General features: G+C 37.6%; 1 protein-coding gene across 18 annotated transcripts in view; it reads right to left on the bottom strand.

Annotated features, from left to right (window-relative positions):
• Window positions 1-927: 927 nt before the first annotated feature.
• Window positions 928-21,529, bottom strand: part of LOC117422059 (MAP/microtubule affinity-regulating kinase 3) — a 48,481-nt gene continuing 27,879 nt past the window's right edge. For 2 of the 18 annotated variants that reach the window (XM_058987938.1, XM_058987935.1), the window contains exons 6-18: window positions 20,180-20,250; window positions 18,118-18,174; window positions 17,212-17,448; window positions 16,405-16,524; window positions 16,176-16,275; window positions 15,579-15,691; window positions 15,323-15,479; window positions 14,679-14,896; window positions 14,048-14,151; window positions 11,777-12,037; window positions 10,407-10,433; window positions 4,609-4,653; window positions 928-2,602 (exon numbers count right to left, since the gene is read on the bottom strand). In XM_058987938.1, coding sequence (XP_058843921.1) covers window positions 2,257-2,602; window positions 4,609-4,653; window positions 10,407-10,433; window positions 11,777-12,037; window positions 14,048-14,151; window positions 14,679-14,896; window positions 15,323-15,479; window positions 15,579-15,691; window positions 16,176-16,275; window positions 16,405-16,524; window positions 17,212-17,448; window positions 18,118-18,174; window positions 20,180-20,250 — 1,856 coding nt within the window. In that variant the 3' untranslated portion in view covers window positions 928-2,256. The other 16 variants (XM_058987934.1, XM_058987933.1, XM_058987948.1 and 13 more) reach the window with 11 other exon arrangements.

Here is a 21,529-nt window from a genome sequence, read left to right as displayed (position 1 = left end):
GCTTGTGGATCTGTATAATTGCATTTTCTTATGTTTAATACATTTGTTTCCATGCTATGCTAAAGTGGCATATACCAATTACTATGTGTGGAGCATCGGTGTGGCCCATGGGTGTTAATAAGGCAATCTGATTCTGGGTGGTACAATAACACTAGACCTGATTTCATAGGAGGTTGTGTGGTCCAGTTAAAGAAAAGGGCTTGTAATCAAGAGATTCAAATCCTGGCTCAGCCACTGACTCATTGTGTGACCCCGAGCAAGTCACTTAACCTCCTTGTGCACAGACTTTCAGGTGAGACATTGTTGTAAGTGACTCTACAGCTGATGCCTAGTTCATACACCCTAGTCTCCAAGTATAATTATATTGCTACATGTCAGAGGTTTAAATAATACTTTTTTTTTTTTTTTTTAAATAGCTACTGCTCTAAAAATGCTGGGCATATACTGCAATCATTTCAGCAGAACAACACGCAACTCAAGAGACATCTTGTGGCCAATAGGATTACTGCAACATTAAATGAATGTATGAAACAAGATGAATTAGTCCCCATACTTGTTTAGTTCTAGGTTAATAAAAGGACTAAATTGGCTTATATCAACAGGTTGCGAGGATTGCTTGTGACAGAATACTCTATTGCATATTTCTTCATTATTATTATTATTATTATTATTATTATTATTATTGGTCTGATGGACGGCGAGATTCATAATTTTTTAGCCATGGATTAGCAGAACTCTCCAGAGTATTTAGGTGTAAATCAAAAGCATATATATATATATATATATATATATATATATATATATATATATATATATATATATATATATATATATATATAAATAATCAACTTTACAGAAACACCGGGCATGTCACAGCATTTACCAGCAAAACTAAAGAAAAAAAAAAAGAAGAAACACACACACAAGTATATTTGAGGTTGTTTTAATGGAGACACTGGTGAACCTTAACTGTTGACAAGTTACATCAATTCCATAATTCCTGGCTCATTACATGTTTAAAAAAAAGGAAAAAAGGAAGTATAACAATATGGAGCTGTTGCAAAACTAAGTTACATTATTTACATTCCAAAGACTGTGCTGGCGTTTTGGAAAACAACAAAATAACAAGCGCCATAAAACTGCATACGGTACTTAAATGAACATTGTCCCACAGCGACGACCATTAGAAATCTAGTCTGTGTGCAGGCTAGACCTCAACTGGTATTACCCCTAATTACAGCTGAACAAGCTACAATAATAAAAAAAAAAAAAATAGGATTTGCCCAAATACTGCATTTAAATCTGCCAGAACAGAACGTGGAAATAACAGATGATTACAGAGGACTTTGCTTTTTCCCCAAAGAAAAAGGTCAACTCAAAAAAGTCAAGAGTTGCAGTGATGCATTCCCTTTCCCAAAATGTTACTTACTGTTTTTTTAGATTTAAAAACAGAGGAATCGAGGTTCTCCTAGGAATTCAATTAAAACATGGACTTCACTATTCCAAATACATTTTGCAGTTGATTAATACACCTTCTGCAAAGCAAACTGCCTGTACTACCAACCATCAGGTTTAACAGCGAGTGGCGTAAAGGCCGGAGAGCGGATTACTTCCCATGAAAGTTTGGTAAGAAATGTGTGCAGTAGGCTCTCGAGTGCAATACGTACTTCACTGTCTGAGTAACGGGAAGTACTTTTAATGATCTGGTTTTGGCAGCTCTTCGAAGATCCTTGGGTGCTGCAAACTGTAGGTAATCTGCTCTGTCAAGAGACCCACAGTCCTATCCCAAATTCTGTAACTCAATAGAGAGGATTTACAGACATCCCCACCCATCTACTGTAACACTACAAGGACTATAAAATTACTTTTTATAACAGGGTGCATACCAAACACATTGGTCAAATATATTTATAGCTTCCTTTAAAAATCGGTTCGATTTACTTTTATGCAGCACAGAGAAAAACTGAGTAATGCTGTTGTGCACTTAAATAAAAATATCAAATGTTTACCCCCTCCCTCCCCAGCAGCAGCTCAAGAACGTTCGTTTTCAATAATAATAATAATAATAATAATAATAATAATAATACGATTCCAAAGATGCAGGAAATTATTGCCTAAGCATTATTCTATACATTATTCTTTTTTTTTATTCCTTTTAAATACATATTTTTGCAAGTGTTCAGGAAAAACACTTTTTTTTTTTTTAACTGCTACTTAAGAATTTACAGCTTACTTACTTTTTTTTCTATTATTATTTTACAGCTTTAATTCATTGGCGATTTTGGAAGCTATGTTTTTAAAAGCTATGGATGTTCCTGATATTCTCTTGAAGCGAACGCCATTAAGGGACAGTCTTGGCAGTTTGCAGACCTCCATCTCCCACTGCACCATGTTCTCAGCATGTCCGTCTCCATGGACACAGAAAAGCAAGAAGCGCTCCCGCTGCTCATAGTCACAGTTATTGGCGTCCAGGATCTTGCGGATCTCCCTCATCATATCGCTGGGGTCCATGGAGCTGGTGGTTTTCATACTCCAGGTAAATCGGAGGGAACGGGGCTTGGTTTCTTTGTTTTCGTCTTTTTGATCCCCAGATACATTGCGACTGCAAGAGAAGAAGCACTCATTAGTCAGAACTTAGAAGAACTTCCATTTTTCTACATACATGTTTTAAAAATGAACTTACCGTGCAATATCCATCATCATTTTCATAGCAATTTAACTTTTTTTTTTTTTTATGGGGGGGTTCTCTTTAGTTTTAGACCCTGGAATTAGTAACTAGATTCACAGAGCTTGAGTGGCATGAAGTTTTTCTATTTTCATTTTCGATTCCCATTGGACAAAAACAGCTGGCCAAATGAAAAATAAAAATAAAGTTCAAATGATCTAGTTGGATTCTGGACAAGAGGCACAATGTAAGTATAAATTGGGTTGTACCATATATTAATGAAGATTTCGACAGTCACTTCATTAAAAAGGACGAGCTGGGAGGGCTAAACTTTTGCACCGGCACCAGTACAAAACACTGATAGGCGACCCTTGACGAAAACTGGTGATGACATTCTAGAAACTAGCAGGGCTCTCATGAATACTTTACTCCCTGCGTGTCGGTAACGCATTCAAAACAGCTTTCAGGCCCCATGCGAGAAAACAAAGCAGTCTGGCATAGGCAGCTGAATGAGACTCGATTGAAAATGACAAAGGCACTCTGCATTGATTAGTTTAAAAAGGGCAAGTCTTCCTTCTGCGCTTACTCCTCTAAACACAGCGCCATGACTTTGCATTTGAATGCAGAAATGACGCTTCCTTTAGTTCTCATTAATAAGGCTGTAAATAGCAGCCATACAGATAAAAAAAAAAAGCATAGCAGTTATAAATCTACAGGGGGTTATAATCTTGTATCATTTTTGTAGGACTACTTTCTGTATAATGACATTGAAATTATTATTATTTTTTTTTGGAAGAGTTCATGCGTAGACTGCACAGATGTTCATTAGAAATTAACCTGGTTAGCGATAGAACCTGCCTGAATTTTCGTTAAAAAGCAGAGCAACCTCTACAGGAACGACCAGATAGGACTTTTAACATAGATGTGATGGCTGATTTCAGGTCATAATAAGCTTAGACATTTTGATGCCACTTATAGCAGTAGGAAACCCTCTGAGAGCCTTGTTAGCAATGCAGCAGTCACATCATCCCCTCTCAAGACAGGAAAGTAGCCCCACCATCTCTGTAGAACAAGCCTACAGTATGTGCCACTGTTACTTGCACAGTAAGGTTAGGTGCCAAATCCATCGGACGTCTCTGAAATATCATTATGACATTGTAGGATTATTCTTTGGAACGTATCTGCTCAGGGTAGAGCATTTAAAAAATGCAAGTTATTACAAAAACAAAACAGAAGGATTTATAACAATGCAACCATGCAATAGTAAGTCTACGGACATGCAACATTTAAACATTTAAAACAAGATCATGTTTTATATAGAAAAGTTGGGGTGCTGCATGCAGATGTGACATTAGATGGCATTCATTCAGGATAGTTTTCTTTTACAGCTAGAAAACACAATACTGCATACAATACTCTGGCACAGGCAACTTAATTGGACAATATACTTAATAAAAGGCAGCTTGAAAGCTACAAAGATTAACACAGGTTAAGAATTGCAATGATGCAACAATAACAGACAAGTGTTGCAAATAAGATTCAGTCTTCTATACCAGTATATCTATTTTGATAATATACATGTATTTGTATCATGGTTCCAAAGATTACCAGCTGCTTCCATTAGGTGGCACTGTGAGACAAGAGTCAAGGAAACATGATCTGATAAAACAGCAGCAGACAAAAACAATACTTGGTTCACAGCACTTTTGGAAAAAAAATGTGCACCACTTTTTCTACAACAGAAACCTGATTATTTAAAACAAAACAAAAACAAAAAATACACATCAAAACTTGTAGAAATCTGTACTGAAGAAAAATCTGAAGGTTTATGAAACAAAAAAACAAAACAAAGCAAACTTAAATAAAAACAAACCCATCTAGCACAGAGCAGGAGGTGGGTGTCAGAAGGGAACCTGTTAGACACCCGGGACCTTCCTCCTCACCTTGAGCTCTCAAATCGCCCGTTTCTCTCAGATTCTGTTGGGACTCTTAACGACACAATCCGAAAGCAGAATGAAAGGAAAGAGGAAGACAGCTTAGACACAATAAAAAGACAGATGACACTGTAACTGATCGTTCTTTATTTAGAGTGAAAGAAATAGGTAAATTATATATATATATAAATAAAAAAAATAAATCACTGAATGACAAAACCAAGAAAGCCGTCAGCCAGAAATTAATAAAAATGGTTTCCTCACACTTCTTACTTTCATAGTATGAGCAAGACTCCCAATTCACTTTATCCGTTAAAACAATAGTGAACACTGAAGACAATGTAACCATTTCCATATTCATAACCAACATGGGGATTTCTAAGGATGCTTTTGAAAAAAAGAAATCCCTTTTAAAAATATTACTAGCAAATTAATACAATTGAAGCAACCAATCAGTGCCGATATGGGAGAAGATAAGAGAGCATTAATTGCATTGAAATCCCTGTTTTAAAATCACACACACTTGTTTTTTTTTCCCCTCCCCAACATACATAAATTGCTGGACAAACTGGCAATCTACTTTCTTGCTTTATTAAAAACACAAAAAAAACTAGTGTACAAACTTTAGAGAATTCAGGGGTTTTAACCTGTGGGTGTTGCGTGTGAATGTGCTTGTCTGTGTGTGCTGAATGACACACACACTGACAATCTGACACACACACACAAATGCATGCATACATCTTAAACTTTAGGATTCATGCAGTCTTTTCTAATGTTGAACTGGGAGTGTAGGTGGTAACCAGTACAGTTAAACCGATTGGTTTTCTAATTGAGATATTAATGAAATCCTTTTGAACAGTTGAAGATCAGACTTGGTGGAAAGTGTCACTCTTTTGATCGCTCCCTTCAGTTCGACAGAGCAGATCTGCACTGAACTGGGGGTGGTCCCAGTTGATAGGAACGCTGCTGTCAAATCATGTACAGGAGAGATTAAATCCTAAGGTAGGGATCATTTATTACATGCTTTCTTAGAGTCCAACAACATAGGAACCAATACAGAAACGTTACATTTACCATTTACATTCTATAACTTAGTTGCATTAATGTCTAAAAAAATCAATTAAAACTGCTGTACAATCAGGCAGCTGCAGTTGTCCATTTAACACAAGCAGTTTACATTTACTAAAACGTGGGATCAATCACTAACACCAATTTACTTGAATGGCCTTCTTTCTATGCACTGCATTTATAATGCTTTTCAATTCCTTCATGAACTTCTGTGTTGATGTAGTGTGTTACAATAAACACTAGCTAGTACAGCACAGCCTAACAAATTAACAAAATGACTTGCACTTCAAGGCATTCCATCCAGATAAATATTATGAATTGCCGGTTCTAAAATAAAAACCGGCACTATACCAGCGTTTGTTTAGATTCATGAATCTGATCTTTCCATCATTAAGACTAAAATGTACAAGACAATACAGGATGCGCAGGTAGAATGAAATGGTCCCCATGTTGTAATGCAACCGGTTTCTCTTCTTGCTGGTTTATTCAAGCAGGGAGTAAAATGTACAGTGCCCTTGAAAAGGACTGCTTTGGCCACTTAATCCTCACTCTGGCTAGCGTAGGTAAATATGCAGTTTTTGTGGCGATACCATCTTTTTATTTTGGTTTTACAAAGCTTAGAAAATATACAAAATGTGCATAATTTAATATACAAGGAACCCATCAAGCTTGAGTTCAGTTTTACTCTGTAATCCAGCCTCATCTTATTAGTCCAGCTTGGTTACAATATATTTCTGTGCACAGGTTTATTGACAGCTTCACTGCAAAAGCAGGGAGGGGGGGGGGGGCAGGGCGGGGCAGTGGGAATCTACCTCTGTGTAAAAGGTACATGCAGTACTGGTGCAGAAACAGATGTACAGGGAGAGTCATTGCATTTATGCGTTGATTTTTCTGTGAGATGTAAAGAGCCACTCTTTCTGCAGATTCCCGGGGGACCACAAAGTCTAGAGCGTTTTTTTGGAATCGGTATTAAGAAATCCCTTACTCTAGTTCTCCATCTCCGATTTTCTACAACTTTTTATATCTTCTGCTCCTGAATCTGCAAGAAAAGATGGATTCTGAACATATGTTTTAAGATGTAAGACACGATCACATACAAATGTCAAGAGGAGGAAAGATTTAGAGACTGAAGACTTACTAACAGTCTTTGATCCTTGGGCAGGGGTATTGGCAGGCCCTGATTTGTTCGAAGTCTGTCGTTTGGTTGGGTCAATACTGACCCTGAGGAAAGGAAAAATGAAGAATTAAACTGCACACACAAGCGAGGTTTCATTAAATGCAGTGCACTAAACTCAGTTGAAGTAAAATTACCTAATAGGCTCATTTAACCCTGGTCCATTCCATTCTGCTGAACAGCTGAATTGAGGCTGCTTAAGTATACTGCTATTAAAAAAATCAAATAATTCTCCAGATTAACATACACAGCTAAAAATATGCCTGGGGTAAGCTCAAACAATGCTTTCGAAGTGCAAACATGTTTAATGTTTCTGTAAGCAATTCTAAAGATTAGTCCCTCGCTTGATTCTGGAGAATAATTTTTTTTTTTACATTTTTAGGCCATAAACATAATTCTGTACTTTGAGTTGAAGTAGTGCTCGATCATAGGTGCCGATTGTAATTCATGAAACAGTTTTGCACTACTTTATGTTTTTTGTAAAGCTCAGCTTTTGTGGGGAACCACCTCAACATTAGCACTCCGGGGAAGAAGTTTAATTCTGTTTGCCAATTGATTTTACAAGCTAAACCAGCTTTCCCACATTGGAAACTTCTGCATTATAAAAGTTGATACTAGAAGCCCTGCAAGCTGCTACAAACTCTGTGCCAGTTGCTTCTTCTAAATGGGGGTTTCATGTTGAAGATATTTACACACTTCACTGATTACATTTAGCAAGCGCTGGACTTCCCTCAGTACCGCAGCATCTTTAGACAGGATTACGGCTATATGTTTCATACCCCATGGTGCACCAAGGCAATTTCCTGCACCAGTTTGAGGTGCCAAACCCCTCAATAAAGCTAATCAAAAAAACAAGGCATTTCATTTGTCTAGTTGTCTAACTGTTACTGGATCAAACAGGAGAACTGGTAGAAATTAAGATTGAAAAGACAAAAATATTACCTTGATGTTTCAGTGCAATTTTAAAAAGGGACCAAAAATATCAGGGATATCTAGAAAGTTGTAAGGATACCCACATGACAAAGTGACCCACTGCAATTAACTGGTTCTCCAACAAACTATTAGCTAAACTGATTGTTCAACCCCCTGAGTGTTAATTGAGGCACTTTCCCCAGATTGACAAACCACATGCTGAATCTGTTGAAAGAAAGGTAAATGTCATTTGTTTTTGTTTGTTTTCAATATGTGTCAGCAAAATGGATGCACAGAAATTAAAGAGAAGCTTCATATGGAATTATCCGCAGCTCAGACTGGTCTGTAAATCCCTCCTCATTTCCAGACATTTGATCACACACTGGCCCATGAAAGTTCATAATCATTAAGTAAGGATGGTATGGATGATGACAAAAGAAAAACCAAAGATGTATGGATAGGCTGTGATAACAGGCCAACTGTTTTCTACCCAGTTTGATCAGCATTACTAAAATGCTCTGGTTTCAAGTCTAAACCAACCAATATGTAATACGCTATACTTGTGTATGCCCTTTCTCTGTCCGAGCAAAATCTTCCATGCAACCAGAAAAAGAAACCCTGAACCCACCAATACAGTCGAATTATTTATACTGGTTACGCAAAGCTGGGATCTGGCCAGATCCCATTTGTAATGTGTTAGTTTTTGCAGATTAGTCCAAGTCTTGGTTTATCCTGGGCTCCTCTAAAGTGTTTCACATACACCTCCACCTTTCTTTGATGAAATATAAAGTAAGACAAATGCTTTTAATATCTCTTAAATGTGTTTTTTTTTATCATCACTTTTTACAATAGTAATTTATTATTATTATTATTATTTTTTTTAATAATTTAACTCTAAACCCTTTCACATTTAAAACATTCAATTTAATATCTGTAAAATGTAGATATTTAAAAACTACTCTACCTTGTAATGTTAGCTGGAAATGATGCGTTTTTCAACATTCCTCAGGTTAAGATACAATGGGAGTAGTTTCCGTTTAATCTGTTACGTTAAAAATGTTTGCTTGAACCCAAACCATGGTCACGGTCTAAAAGGAAATTTGTCATGAAGCCATTACGATTACCACGACTTTTGCAATGGGAAAAAAAACAACCCTATGGCCTACCCTAAGAAAATGTAATAAACTATACCTTACAGTACGTCACGTCTATGCTTGACTTGCGTCGACTCAACAGCTACAAGTGCATTAACATTTTTCACACCAGTCCTGTTCCTCAACAATTGTTTCAAGGTTTAGAAAGACGAATTTCCACTAAAACTGGATGACAAAACGAGGTATAAGCAGCCCCAGAGGAACAGAGAGGGGGGGCAAAAAGGAGTTGGTGCTGCAGCAACCACTGGAGCAGCTAAGACAAAAGAGCTAAAGAGTTCTTAATACCTGTGAGAGTCTTGAAATGTACAATTTCAAACGAATCGCTCATCTTTCAGCAGCCCAATAAAGTGCCCAATACTGTGGCCTGAATTACATAACCAACAGTTTATTATCTGGTTGCACAAAAAAAGTCACAAATGAACAAACACAAATTAAGAAAAAAATAATAATAAAAAAAACACACTATACAACTTATATAAACCACTGTCTTAGTTTAAGCAAGACGGAGTACAAGATACATTAAATAGCATAACAGTTCTGTGTATTTCCATGTAAAAGTAAGAGTTACAAATATCCAAGGAGCTCCTATATCGAATTATTCATTTTTAGGCTGACATCTAGACTGTTACTGATGCACACAGCCTAGTCCCAAGTTTCTCCATTCCAGGAAAAGCAAAACCTGGGTCTGGTCAGGGTCAGTAACTCTACAGGCCTGCTTGACTGGTCTTCCCTTGTTTAGGTAGATTATTGAAATGATCAGATGCCAGGAGCTTCAACAATCAGGCCCCAGCTCTGAACCGATTGCACTCATCACAGCATGAATAAGTCTATAGGGTTACTAATAGCAGCTGGAAAGGGAGGAACAGTTTATTTAATATCACAACTCCTGGCTTGATCATTTAAATAATATACTTATTCGAAGGTTGTTCTGAAGCCCAGGACTGGGTGCAGGGCCAGTGTAAGCTTCGAGCCCATGTCATACATAGGAGAGTTTTGGGGTGTTGGGCTCAGACATATCAAAAACTACTGCCGGGGAAATCCCATCATCCAATTAAATTAAAAACGACCGAGAAGGATACTGTGTAACTTATTGCATCATTTCAATTATTGTTTTTTTCATACAACACCCATCAAGCTTGCCAGCTAATCTTACATTTTCAACACTTACCTGAACAGAAAATCTTGTTGCGTGGTTTCAATTAAGAATTATTACATATCACATAACCCATTCTGCAGATAGGCATGCATGGTTAATGATTAAAGAACTAATTGAACTATCTGTTGGTCAAGTACTGTGCAACAGGCATGCTCAACGGAACGCTGTAATAGTCATGTCAATCAAAACAGTCACTGAAAAGCAGCTCGGTAGCACAACTCGGATTCTCACACAACAAATTGTTTTTTTAGTTTGAAGCAGGAAGTTTAGTTTTTCAGTTAACCAAGATTCAGAAGCCATGTCGTGTGTGTTAATCGCAAAAGAAGCCCATTTGAAATCCTACCTTTTTGTAAACCTGAATGACATGTTTCTATAGAACAAAATGAAAAAAAAAAAAACACACAAAAAGGAAATTAGAAAAAAATAGAATCTGAAAGATTAAATAAATTTTAAAAAAAAATCAATGCTTAAAATCAGTAATGGTGGAAATTTGTTTTAAAAGAATAGAAAAAGTGACAGTGGTGAAGATAAGAAATTGAATTTTCAAAATAGTGTTAAGGCTGCCTTTTCAGACCAGTCAGGCCTAGCTTATTTAAAATGATCAATAAAAAAATATATATAAAGAAGTTAAATAGTGCAGGATACTTCAATTGCAGATAAGGTGAGCAGTAAAGCTTCACTGAAGTATCGTATTATCGTATTGATTTCAGCTGACGGAAGAAAGCGAGCCGAAGCTTGTAAGCACAAAGCCCTATGCCTCTCCAGCACAACCTCTAGCAGGAAGACATGGACAGATTTTCTATAGACAGAAAAGGGACATCTTTCTAGTATGTATACAAAACAGCAGATCGTGAAACCCTTCTATAGACCTGGACTGCACACAACTTAAATCACCTGGGCACAATGCTTTGAGTCCAGTTTAAGCCTGTTACGGCATTGCCATGTTTAAGAATGGACATCAATTTTTTTTTTTTTGTATTATTATTTGGTGAAGATTTTGTTTGTCATTTTAGTCAGGGCAACACTTGGTGGAACAATCTAATTGATGAGCATTACACAAGTACATTAACAAATATTTAATAATTGAAAACAGTGCCTGTTACACATGTATTGAACTGATGTCATGGCAATTTTTTGCACAACTGAAACTGAAAATTTGGCACAACTAAAAATGCAGCATAATCTTGGCCAATAAATGTGGGAAAAAGTAAAACGACAAAAAAAAAATTTGTAACTGTGGTCTAACACACTAAACTGCACAGATTAAAGCACAATATTTATACCAGGGTAATCTGGAGTAAACCACCAAAACATTGCAACAATTCTGTCATGAAATGAACAGAAACAAACTATTCTAGAAAATCTGGCCTAACTACCATTTATGTAAAATTACCGGTATCCAATTTATCGCAAAAAAAAAAAAAAAAAAAAAAAAGGGTGGTCCTTGCCAGAAGACTGACTAGTATTTTTTGCTTTAAGCTGGAGCTCTACAATGGGCTCTACTTTATGTCCAATAGTGCCTTCTGCAAACCCAGGTCTAAATAAACGGAATACGCTACGGGTGTGCTCTGGCATGACTGAAATTAAAATAGAAAGCCCAAAACGCCTTAATGCAGGTGTGCAGTATAAAAAAGGCAATTACTTTGTGCTCTACCTTTTCCTGTTTCTTTCCCTTACATGACAGGGGTAGGGATACTGCGGCAGTGCACCTACCTCCTTGTGAGTTTGGATGTCAGTTTGCTGAAGAGGTTGGTGGAGCCCCGGGTGCGAGTCTGGGACAGGGGTGTGGCGTCGTGCGACAGGGTGGGAGACGCGGGGGGCCCGTTGTAGGTGGCGGTCCTGCGTTCTCGGAGCTGGCCGCCGTGGAAAGTGCTGCGGCTGGCAGTGCCCCTAGGGAAGCGCATACGGTCGGGGGTGGTTGCGCTGGTAATACTGTGGGTGGAAGCCACAGGGTTTCTCTGGCCAGGTGTTGTGCTGTAAAAAGGACCAAAACCAGCAAAGTATTTACAGTTTCATTCAAGGAGATGGAAATTGTGGCTGAATCTGGACTCTGCAACCTCCTATGATACACTGTCCATTACAGGCACAACTGTGGGGAAGGGGTTTCAGGCATATCAAAAAAGGGGCATGCATGTGACTAGTACAAGTCAGTTTAGAGACTTCTGTAGTGGATACAGTTACTAGGAGTAAGGAAACAGAACTAATAAGAGAGATCTTGAGTTGTTCCTGCTTAAGGCACTGGAAATCTGGTGCCGGAGGACTGAGCGCTGGGCTGCTAGAAAGCTTGTCCTTAAAATACTGAAAGATCAGGACAGAAGATAATGAAATTAAAGCGTTTAATTCAGTTGCAAAGAATGGCTTTGGATGGAATCTTGGCAGAACAAATTTCTAAGGATGAAAAATGTTATGTCAATCCCTCGAAATACGACGGCTTGCGCACAGGAACAGCTTCTTTTTCTCATGGAAACAAGGAAAAGTTTATGATACCGAACCAACACATCATGGGAGGCAAGACTTATTGAACTTGTATATGAAGGATCTAGAATTAAAATGTGCATTTGCAGTATCAGTGTAAAAGTGAGAATTGTTTGTATTATTTAAATCAAAACAAACATTTTTTTTTAGGTTGCCTCATAAGTCATGATTATTAGCTGTAAACTTTAGTTCTAAACATAAGTTCTAGAACCTCCAATACATGGATACATGCCTAAAGTTTGTAATCAAACCATTTTCATTTATCTAAAATACAGATCGATATTTGGCACAAACAGAGACCATGAACTGGATTTTGGTCCACCGGGAAAGGGCTATGACAAGTCATGAGTTGTTAAAATGAGATACAAAAAAGACTTTGGGCTAAATATGGTGGGGAGTCCACAACACCAAGGGCTTTGAGAAGAACAGATCTGGGGTAGAGTTTAATGCTTCATGCCCGGTAAACTACTCAAATGAAAGCGCTACAAAACATCCATAAAAGAAATAAGCAGCCCTGTCTTGCTTCTACAGCAAAACTGACAGACAGGCCCTTGTTTCTCAATATCCGGGGGAGGAGGTAACCTCAAATGCAAACACACAGGACTGCAAAAAACCGCTTTAGTAAGACAAAAGCAGAGGGATCAGAAAGCAGGTTAAACTACAGGTTAAAAGCACACAAAACTGCCCCTTTCAGCTTCTTACACAGGCCTGAAAATATCGGCTCCACTTTCTATGAGAGGCAACAGCATCCTGCTGGAGTGGCCCGGGGCCGACACAGACATCGACTTGTGATGTCGCAGCCGGATGGAGGTGGAGGATGTGGAGCAAGCTGATGCGTATGTGGAAGGACTAGTCGTGCAAGCAGACATTCCTGTCAGGCTGTGATGTGGGGCATATGCCAGGCAGAGGCATACAGAAAATATATATATATATATAAGAAAATAAAGAAAGACAAATCACAAAAAAGAAAGAAAGACCCCCAACCTTTCCCCCCCCAGATCAATCTTAATACAAATGGCAAAATCACATCAGCGGTTTTCTTCATAGAATTATAAATGCAACACCGCTTTAAACATTCTGCAAGCTGCATTAAGCTTCTTCATATGCTAGCCAGGCTGCTGTTTTTAATGAGCGTGGCCAAACGGCTTTGCTTTCACGACTGAAAAGGATGTTTTATTAACTTTGTGACTTTTGTTTAGTCTTTCAGGGTTTCTCGAGAGGGTAGCACCCAGTTAAATTAATCTGCTCCCATACAAAACCATGCAATTAGTAGCAATAGTAGCAGCAGCAGCAGCACACATTATAGCTCCAGACTTCTGCTCCATACAGTTGTCAGCTAATGCAAGTGGTCCATACTTATTTTCCTAAAACATGAACACAGTGTAATTCTTTCACTCAGGACAGCAAATTCATTAGACATCTCCCGAGATCCTAGTCTACTTTCACCCAGCAGTCCTTTAAAAGAAACTAATCAATATACTGTACACACCGAGTAAAGAAGGGCGTTACCTGTTCTCCTTGCCGTTCTGTATTACGGAGTGCCTGTCTGTGTTGTTTCTTTCACTGCACACGTAAGTGTTTCTTCGGGTCATTCCACCAGAAACCGCATTATTCTGAAAGCATAATTCAAGTGTTATGAATCTTGGAAGTTTGCAGAACATAATTCAAGTCCAATAGACAGTCACTTTAATTGGGCACTATAGTGATAAGCCACTCATTTAAACTTAAGTGTGAATTACTGATTTATTTGGGGGGGGGGGGTCTTTAAATAAATAATATTTATCCAAAGAACCAACCCAATAAACTATTATACATAAAATGCAGGTCTAAAAAAATAATCTAAACACATTTTTTAAATAAATAAATAAATAAATAAATAAATAAATAAATACACACACACAAACAGGATACATTGGTTTGTCAAAAAGTGGATTGTCAATAAGTGTTTTGCTTGTCATAGCAGGTTTTAAGGTGCTTGTGGGAACCATAACAAGTCTTAATATTCTCAAAGCAACAAATTCTAAAAAGATTTGAACTACTGACCCCATTGTAAAAACAAAACCCACCCTTCCAAGCCACAGTGACTGAAAGTCTGACAAATAAACAGTGTGTAAAGTCTTGAACAGACGAGTTTACTTACGCTAGGGACAGCAGAGCCCTTTTTCCGGTCAGGAATGTCGGCCTTGTTGGGGTTGCTAGCGTTCCCAAGCATGGGGCTGGCAGGAGCCCCTCCCCTTCCTCCCCCAGCGCTGCTGCTGGACTTCCTGGTCTGACCTGCTTCCTCCTTCAGGTCATTGTCTGTAGTGCTTGTCTGGCTTCTCTTTGGGTAGGTCACGGCCGGAGGAATCGAGGGTCCAGCTGAAAAAAGAGAACTCTATTAAAACACTGACCATGTGTTTCCTCACTGCAATGGCTATATGTGTGAAATGATACATCACTTGAATGTCATTATTATGTATGCAACTGAAGCAAGGAGTGTATTGCAATAAGGTATGCCTGCCTGTGAGCTCTTGAGTATAACATAACATTTTTTTTTTATGCTTGTAAAACTCTGCAGTGAATGCAGTGTTGAGTGTGGTTGGCATTGACTTAGCAACCGTCTCCCTCTGCTGTTTATTTCTGTCCACTGCAGGAAACACCAGTTGTGTGGTCATTAGGGCAGCCAGATCTGTAATTTTAATTGATTATTATATTTGATATTGAAATAATGTGTGCCTCTCATGTTTTACCTGCTGCGCGCATCGTTTTCACTGTGTTTGCAGTTTGTTTTTCGTTTGCTCTCACCTTGATCGCTGTACCTCCTCTGTTTCTGACTGGATGATATGCTTCTCTGAACCTTGTGATGCGCCGGGGATGTTCCAATGCCGTTGTTGAGGTCACTGCTGGGTCTGATCTTTGCTAAAGACAGGTTGCTACTTGAGCTGGAATCACTTGCATCCAACTGCAAGAACAAGAATAAATAAAAGAAATGAATACCAAGTTTAAATAAATCTTTAATCAGAATGCAAGAATTTCAAAACACTGCCTGGTGAACTCTTACCTCAGAGGATTTCCTGCCCAGCAGCAAGTAGGTGGCCGTTATTTCATCGTATTTCATTTTGCCAAGGGATTCGTGGATTTCTTCAAGTGAATAGCCCATCCCTACCATGATGTCTATAAAGCAATAAAACAAATTAATTAAAGCTTAATAGACTTGAACAGATACAATGAGAAACCCCCCATACCTGTCTTACTTTATGAATGTATACACAATGCATTTTGCATCGAATACTTTCACAGCTAGCTCAGGGTCAGAGCACAATAACAGAATAAACATTTATACATTAGTCCTTTATGTAGAAAGAGCTTGGGACTTGGTGGAGTGCAGTGTTAAAACAGAGGATTGGGCGTCACTATGCCACCCAGTACCTTAGCCATCCCCCATCTATAAAACTAGACACAAGCAATAATCCTATAGTAACTGTGGTGCAGCTAGTCATTTGTGCTACTTTTTTTTGTTTTACATTTAGAAATACTCTCCTTTTTTTTGCCATCTAAAAATGTATAATTGTTTATGTTGCTTAGCAGGTCCATTTATTACGAATTAAAATAAATCTTAAATGCTGTCTGTTACAACAGCAGTAATAATGACTTGTACCTATTCGCTTCTGATCTGCAATATCCAATTCTGGTTCTGTAAAAGGCTTTAGTTCTTCTTCCTCACAGCCTGCATTGATCCACCGGTCCTTCATAATTTGCTGGAAGAGAGGAATGTATTTGTTTGAATCACTTTTACTGTATTTGGGGTGGGGTAAGAGACAGTAGAATTGACCACTGTAATGATTTATTACTATGGGATAAAACCCATTTGCTTTATTGGGTCTCACCTCAAGTGTGCCTCTTTTGATTGGGTTTAGCACTAGGAAGCGTTTGAGAAGGTTTTCACAGTCTGTTGACATGTAGAAAGGAATTCGATACTTCCCTCTTAGTACCCTTTCCCTTAACTCCTGAAACAAGACAAACAGGTTACGCACTGGAACAGAAGTCTGTCTGAACCCTTGTCTGGGTGCTGCTTTCAAATAGCTCTTTATGTGACTGTACTTTTATCAAGAATAGGTACTGATTAGTGATGTGCAAGAATGACATTTTCCATTACTGCCTTGATAATATTTCACCAAAAACTTTTTTTTTTTTTTATTGAAAGAAACTCAATATGTGTTCATTAAATTAATTACATAATGTTTCAAAGATACATAACAGTGATGGCAGTTTTGAAATTGGTCTGAGACAAGCAGACCCAATTTAGGTTTTAAATGGCAAATAAAAACAGAAATCCTAAAAACAGCATAATATTTTAGCAAATGTTTGAGAAAAACAAAAATGTCCAGGATCATGGATCGATTTTTTAAAAATGTAATAGTGTTTAATGCACTGTAAACAACTGTAAAGTAACTGAGTACTGTATGTGAAAAATCAATGTAAAATTTTAAATACAAAAGAGAAATACAATAACTATAAATACTAAACGAAGTCTACTTTTTCATTGAAAATGTGTATGATAGTTTTAAACGTTAACCAGTCATTTGCACAGGAGGTTTAAACGTTTAAGCCCCTTTGAAACACAGAATCATAGGGCTATCAAAGACAGACCTATGGCATTTGGTATTAATGGAATCGGAAACAAGGCTTCTTACTTTCAAGTTCTGTCCATCAAATGGTAAGGATCCACTGACTAGTGTGTAAAGGATCACACCTAAACTCCAAACATCTACTTCCGGTCCTTCGTATTTCTTTCCCTGGAAGAGCTCCGGAGCAGCGTAGGGGGGGCTTCCACAGAAAGTGTCCAGTTTATTGCCTAATGTAAACTCGTTGCTGAAGCCAAAGTCTGCTATTTTAATATTCATGTCTGCGTCAAGCAGCAGATTTTCAGCCTGTTGAGGGAGAAAGACAACAAATATGTGAGTTTCTAGATAATTTTTATGAAAAGGGATAATGAAAAAATCTAAAGAAAGTTATCATCCAACTTGTTTTGCTGACAGATAGAATACATCCTATCTTCATTAATGTAAATCAACTGAAAACAACCCTATAGAAAATGAATACTTGCATCAGAATTTGTATTAATATCAACCCTCATGGCTTTAGGGTACAACTTGAAATGCACTAAACATTTGATGTTTTTTTATGGCACAACAATGAGGATGTTGATATCAGACAAAGGAAAACACATGCAGAGTTTGCAGTGAATTTTTTTTTTTTCAAACTATCTGGAGAGTTTATTTAGTTTAAATTATAGATTAAGGGAAGCTTAAGACAAAAAAAAACCCTAACACAGTTTTCCATGGTTCTGCATTCAAAAAACATTAATTCATTTCAAGTGTGCCAATAGCTCACTTTAAAACAACAAGCTACACTGTATGTCCAGATAGTTCAATGACCAACCCATTAAAAAGGCACTGAAATCTGAATAATTGATAACATAGAAGGAAAAAAAGAAAGGCAATAAACAAAGTGCTTTGCTATTAAAAAAAACACAAAAAACAAGCTGGAGCAAAACCAAAAATGTCAGTATTAAAAACAGATGTGCTGTGGCTGCTTACCTTCAGATCTCTGTGCACGATGTGTTTCTGATGACAGTACTGCACTGCAGACACTATCTACATTAAACAAAACAAATCCACGCTTTTACATGTTCATGAAATGACAAAAGCATGTGCATTTTAAAAGTTAGCTTAGGACATTTCATTTAAACTCTAACGCTGCAGACCTGGTAAAGAGGTCTAAGAAATAGAACTCTGCTTTCAACTCTGGTCCACTGATTGCATGATAGAATAAAATTCAGTGAAATTATTTAATACAGTAGAACAATGGACAGCATTGTCTTGTGTATCAGCATATAAAACATACATGTCAGATTTTGGGTTATTTTTATGTACAGACATAGTATGGATAGACCTAATACACATTTAAAAAGATCTCTCGAAGAGGACTTCACATTAAGGAGTCATCGGTAGGTGTAAATCACGAATCTTTGCTTCCAGCTAAGGCTTACTTTTCCTGACTACTAGCACTTACTATCTACAGTAACCCTGGACTCCTGCCGTTGACCTGCACTGCTTAAAAGTCCACAACTGGAGGCCATTGATGATTCAGTGCTACACCATCATAATATTGCCCATGTGAAACTTTTTTTTTGTTTTATTTTCAGTAGTTTCTAAGGGGAGAAAAAACAAAAACAAGAAGTTCTAGCAGGAACCCCCTAAATGCCTGCAATACATCTATAATGAACTAGTCAATTAGAGCTTTTTAAATAGCAATTTAGTACAGGTCTGAGAAGAGTTATTTTAACTAATGTATTCCTGTTGTTGTTTAAAACTCACTTAGTAGATCATTTTTTGTTTCGATTCCTAGTGGATTCAAGAAATAAATATCTACCCTAAACAAAACACATGACTGAAAGCCCTTTGGTGCATTAAACTTCTGAATTTTAAACGTCACCAGGATGACGAACAGAAAATGATGTACAAAGTGAATCGACTATGGCTTCTGACTTTCCAGTTTAACTGATAAAAAATGAAATGTGTGTATAGCCAATAAACACCGGAAATACACTGGAAAGGGATACTCAATTCACATTGACTTCACCCCTTTCTGCACCCCAAATACTGAGTGGCAGCAAATTCCACATTTCTATTGGCGACTCCGCTTGGGAGATTTATAACGAGATTACAATTACAGTAGAAGGCTTGTTCGCAGGATTTAAAGCTACATTAGTTAGATAGTGAGAATTTAAAACAGAATTGCAAATTGTGGCGAAATGTAAAAAGATTCCTAGACACACAAAAAACCCAGAAAAACATGCCCGTGGTGGAAGACAGCAAAGGAAAGAAGATAAAACTAAATGTGCAAGTCCTGTCGAGTTACTACTATTGTGACAGAAAAAGCACCCAAGCATTTAAAAAGCGAAAACTCCTAAAAAAAATAGCTAAAAATAAGCACAGAAACATTTAATTATGAAAAACAGAAACCCTACATAACTGATGTTTCATACAAATGCATCAAATTCAGTGCAGCACGTCTTTGAAATCTTCTTCCTGTCCGCAGACGGTACATTTATCTTCACAGTCCTCATTTTTTTGTTGCTGCATTCTCTAACTTTGATGCTGACCCAGAAATCAAGAATTTAGCAAATGCTGGAAAACCAGAGTGCTGACGGGGGAGGGAGTCCTGCATCTCATCATCATCATTTTGTATTACACAGTCTAGAATGAGTCTTGTGTCATTGAAAATGTAATGAGTTTTAAGTTTTGCCAGCAGCTGCTAAACTAGCAACAAGCTCTGACAATGAAACCACTGTAATCACTATCTAGTCCAGGAGATGTTGCTATTAAAATCAGGAGGAGTTTCCTGTGCATTGCAACAGGAGAGAATAAAAATGGGCAAGGTCTCTGGACCTTTTTCCTTTTAAAATTGTGTGTACCAGAAATGGAAGAAGCTGGCTTTTCAGACATGCTATTGTGGGTCTCAGAAAGGTTGAATACTGTTATAATCTTATAAAAAAACACAAAAAAAACATGACACTAGGTGAAATGCAAGGAAGAAATAACAACATTTTCCCCCCAATACGGTTGAGAATCTTTTAAAATGAGCACACTGCAGTACCTGTCTAAATTTAGATCTGGCCTCCTTTTCCTTCATTCGTCCATGTGCGACTAAGTAGTCAAAGACCTCTCCTGCAATCCAGACAAGAAAAAAGCTTATTTTAATTAAAAAAACACAATAAAAATAATTTAAAAAAAAAAAGTAATGGCTAGCTGCTACAGAATTTAAGGCAGTCAACAACGCAACACCCCCACCAACTAACATACCTATTACTTAAATACAGATTGACCAATAAAACTAAGACCCTTGACAGACAACATTGTATTTTAACATAGGTTACAGTGACACACAGTACTGGAAATAGTTCTGGAAAACACCCTTGATAAGAGGAGTCTGCTAAAATGAAGTAAGAAGCACTGCAAACTGGATCACTGTGTAATGTCCACTGTGGTTTCTGCCTGCCAATAATGACTCACGATCAGCCTGACCTCAGTGCACAAGGATTTTATGACAACTCCTTCCCTCTTATATCCTTAAATCACTGTGGAAAAAGACATGCCAACCAGCTCCTCTGATGTAAACATACACAGGGCTAACACACAACCACTGTGACAGCTTTCCTATGTGCAACCCTCCTCCCCCGCTCTGTCCCCTGAGCAGTTGTTTCCATTTGTTTAATATCTATGCTCTTTACATCTATCTAACTAAATTAAGCAATTACATTTTTCTTCTAATCCTGCTACTCTTGTTTTCCTCTTTACATTTTAAGAGCATCAGGTCTTTCATACAGCAGATAAGTTGTATACACTAGAATACAGGCATTGTGCACAGCACTTTACTCATTATCAAAGACAACTGAAGGTCAGCTTTTTTTTTTGTGTGTGTGTACGTGAGTGAGATCGACACTGCTGAACAGCCCATTCGTCTAACATGCATTTCAATTGAAAGCAGCACTAGGACGCAGCCTGTGGCAGAACCTGTTCCCAGCTTATTAAAAACAAGGTCAATATTAGGAGACTATACTTGGTTACTGTGTGAATGGTATAAACACAGCCTTCATACTACAAATCAAGAATCAAAATACTGTATATAGCAAATACGATCCGACGAAAAAATAATAATCAACACATTTAAAAAAACACACAATAGCAACCCCTCGAAAGGTCTAAACACTTTTCTTTTAGTTTTTTTTTTTTTTAACCTTTTAAACAGATTGTGGATTTCAAAAACAGGGTTTTAATGTCCTTGCTTTATATTGATCCCATACCTAGCAGTATACAATTACCAATGTGAATGATGTAGTCGTGAGATAAATAGAAGGTTACATTTTTAGACGTTTATACAGCAGTACGGGTTCAGTATAATTACGTGCTGCAATGGAATAAATGAACAGATTTTGACAAAGGATTT

Source organism: Acipenser ruthenus, chromosome 15 (assembly GCF_902713425.1).
Source record: "Acipenser ruthenus chromosome 15, fAciRut3.2 maternal haplotype, whole genome shotgun sequence".
Lineage (NCBI taxonomy): Eukaryota > Metazoa > Chordata > Actinopteri > Acipenseriformes > Acipenseridae > Acipenser > Acipenser ruthenus.
Note: the sequence above shows the minus strand (reverse complement) of the source record. Positions and strands in the feature narration are given on the sequence as shown.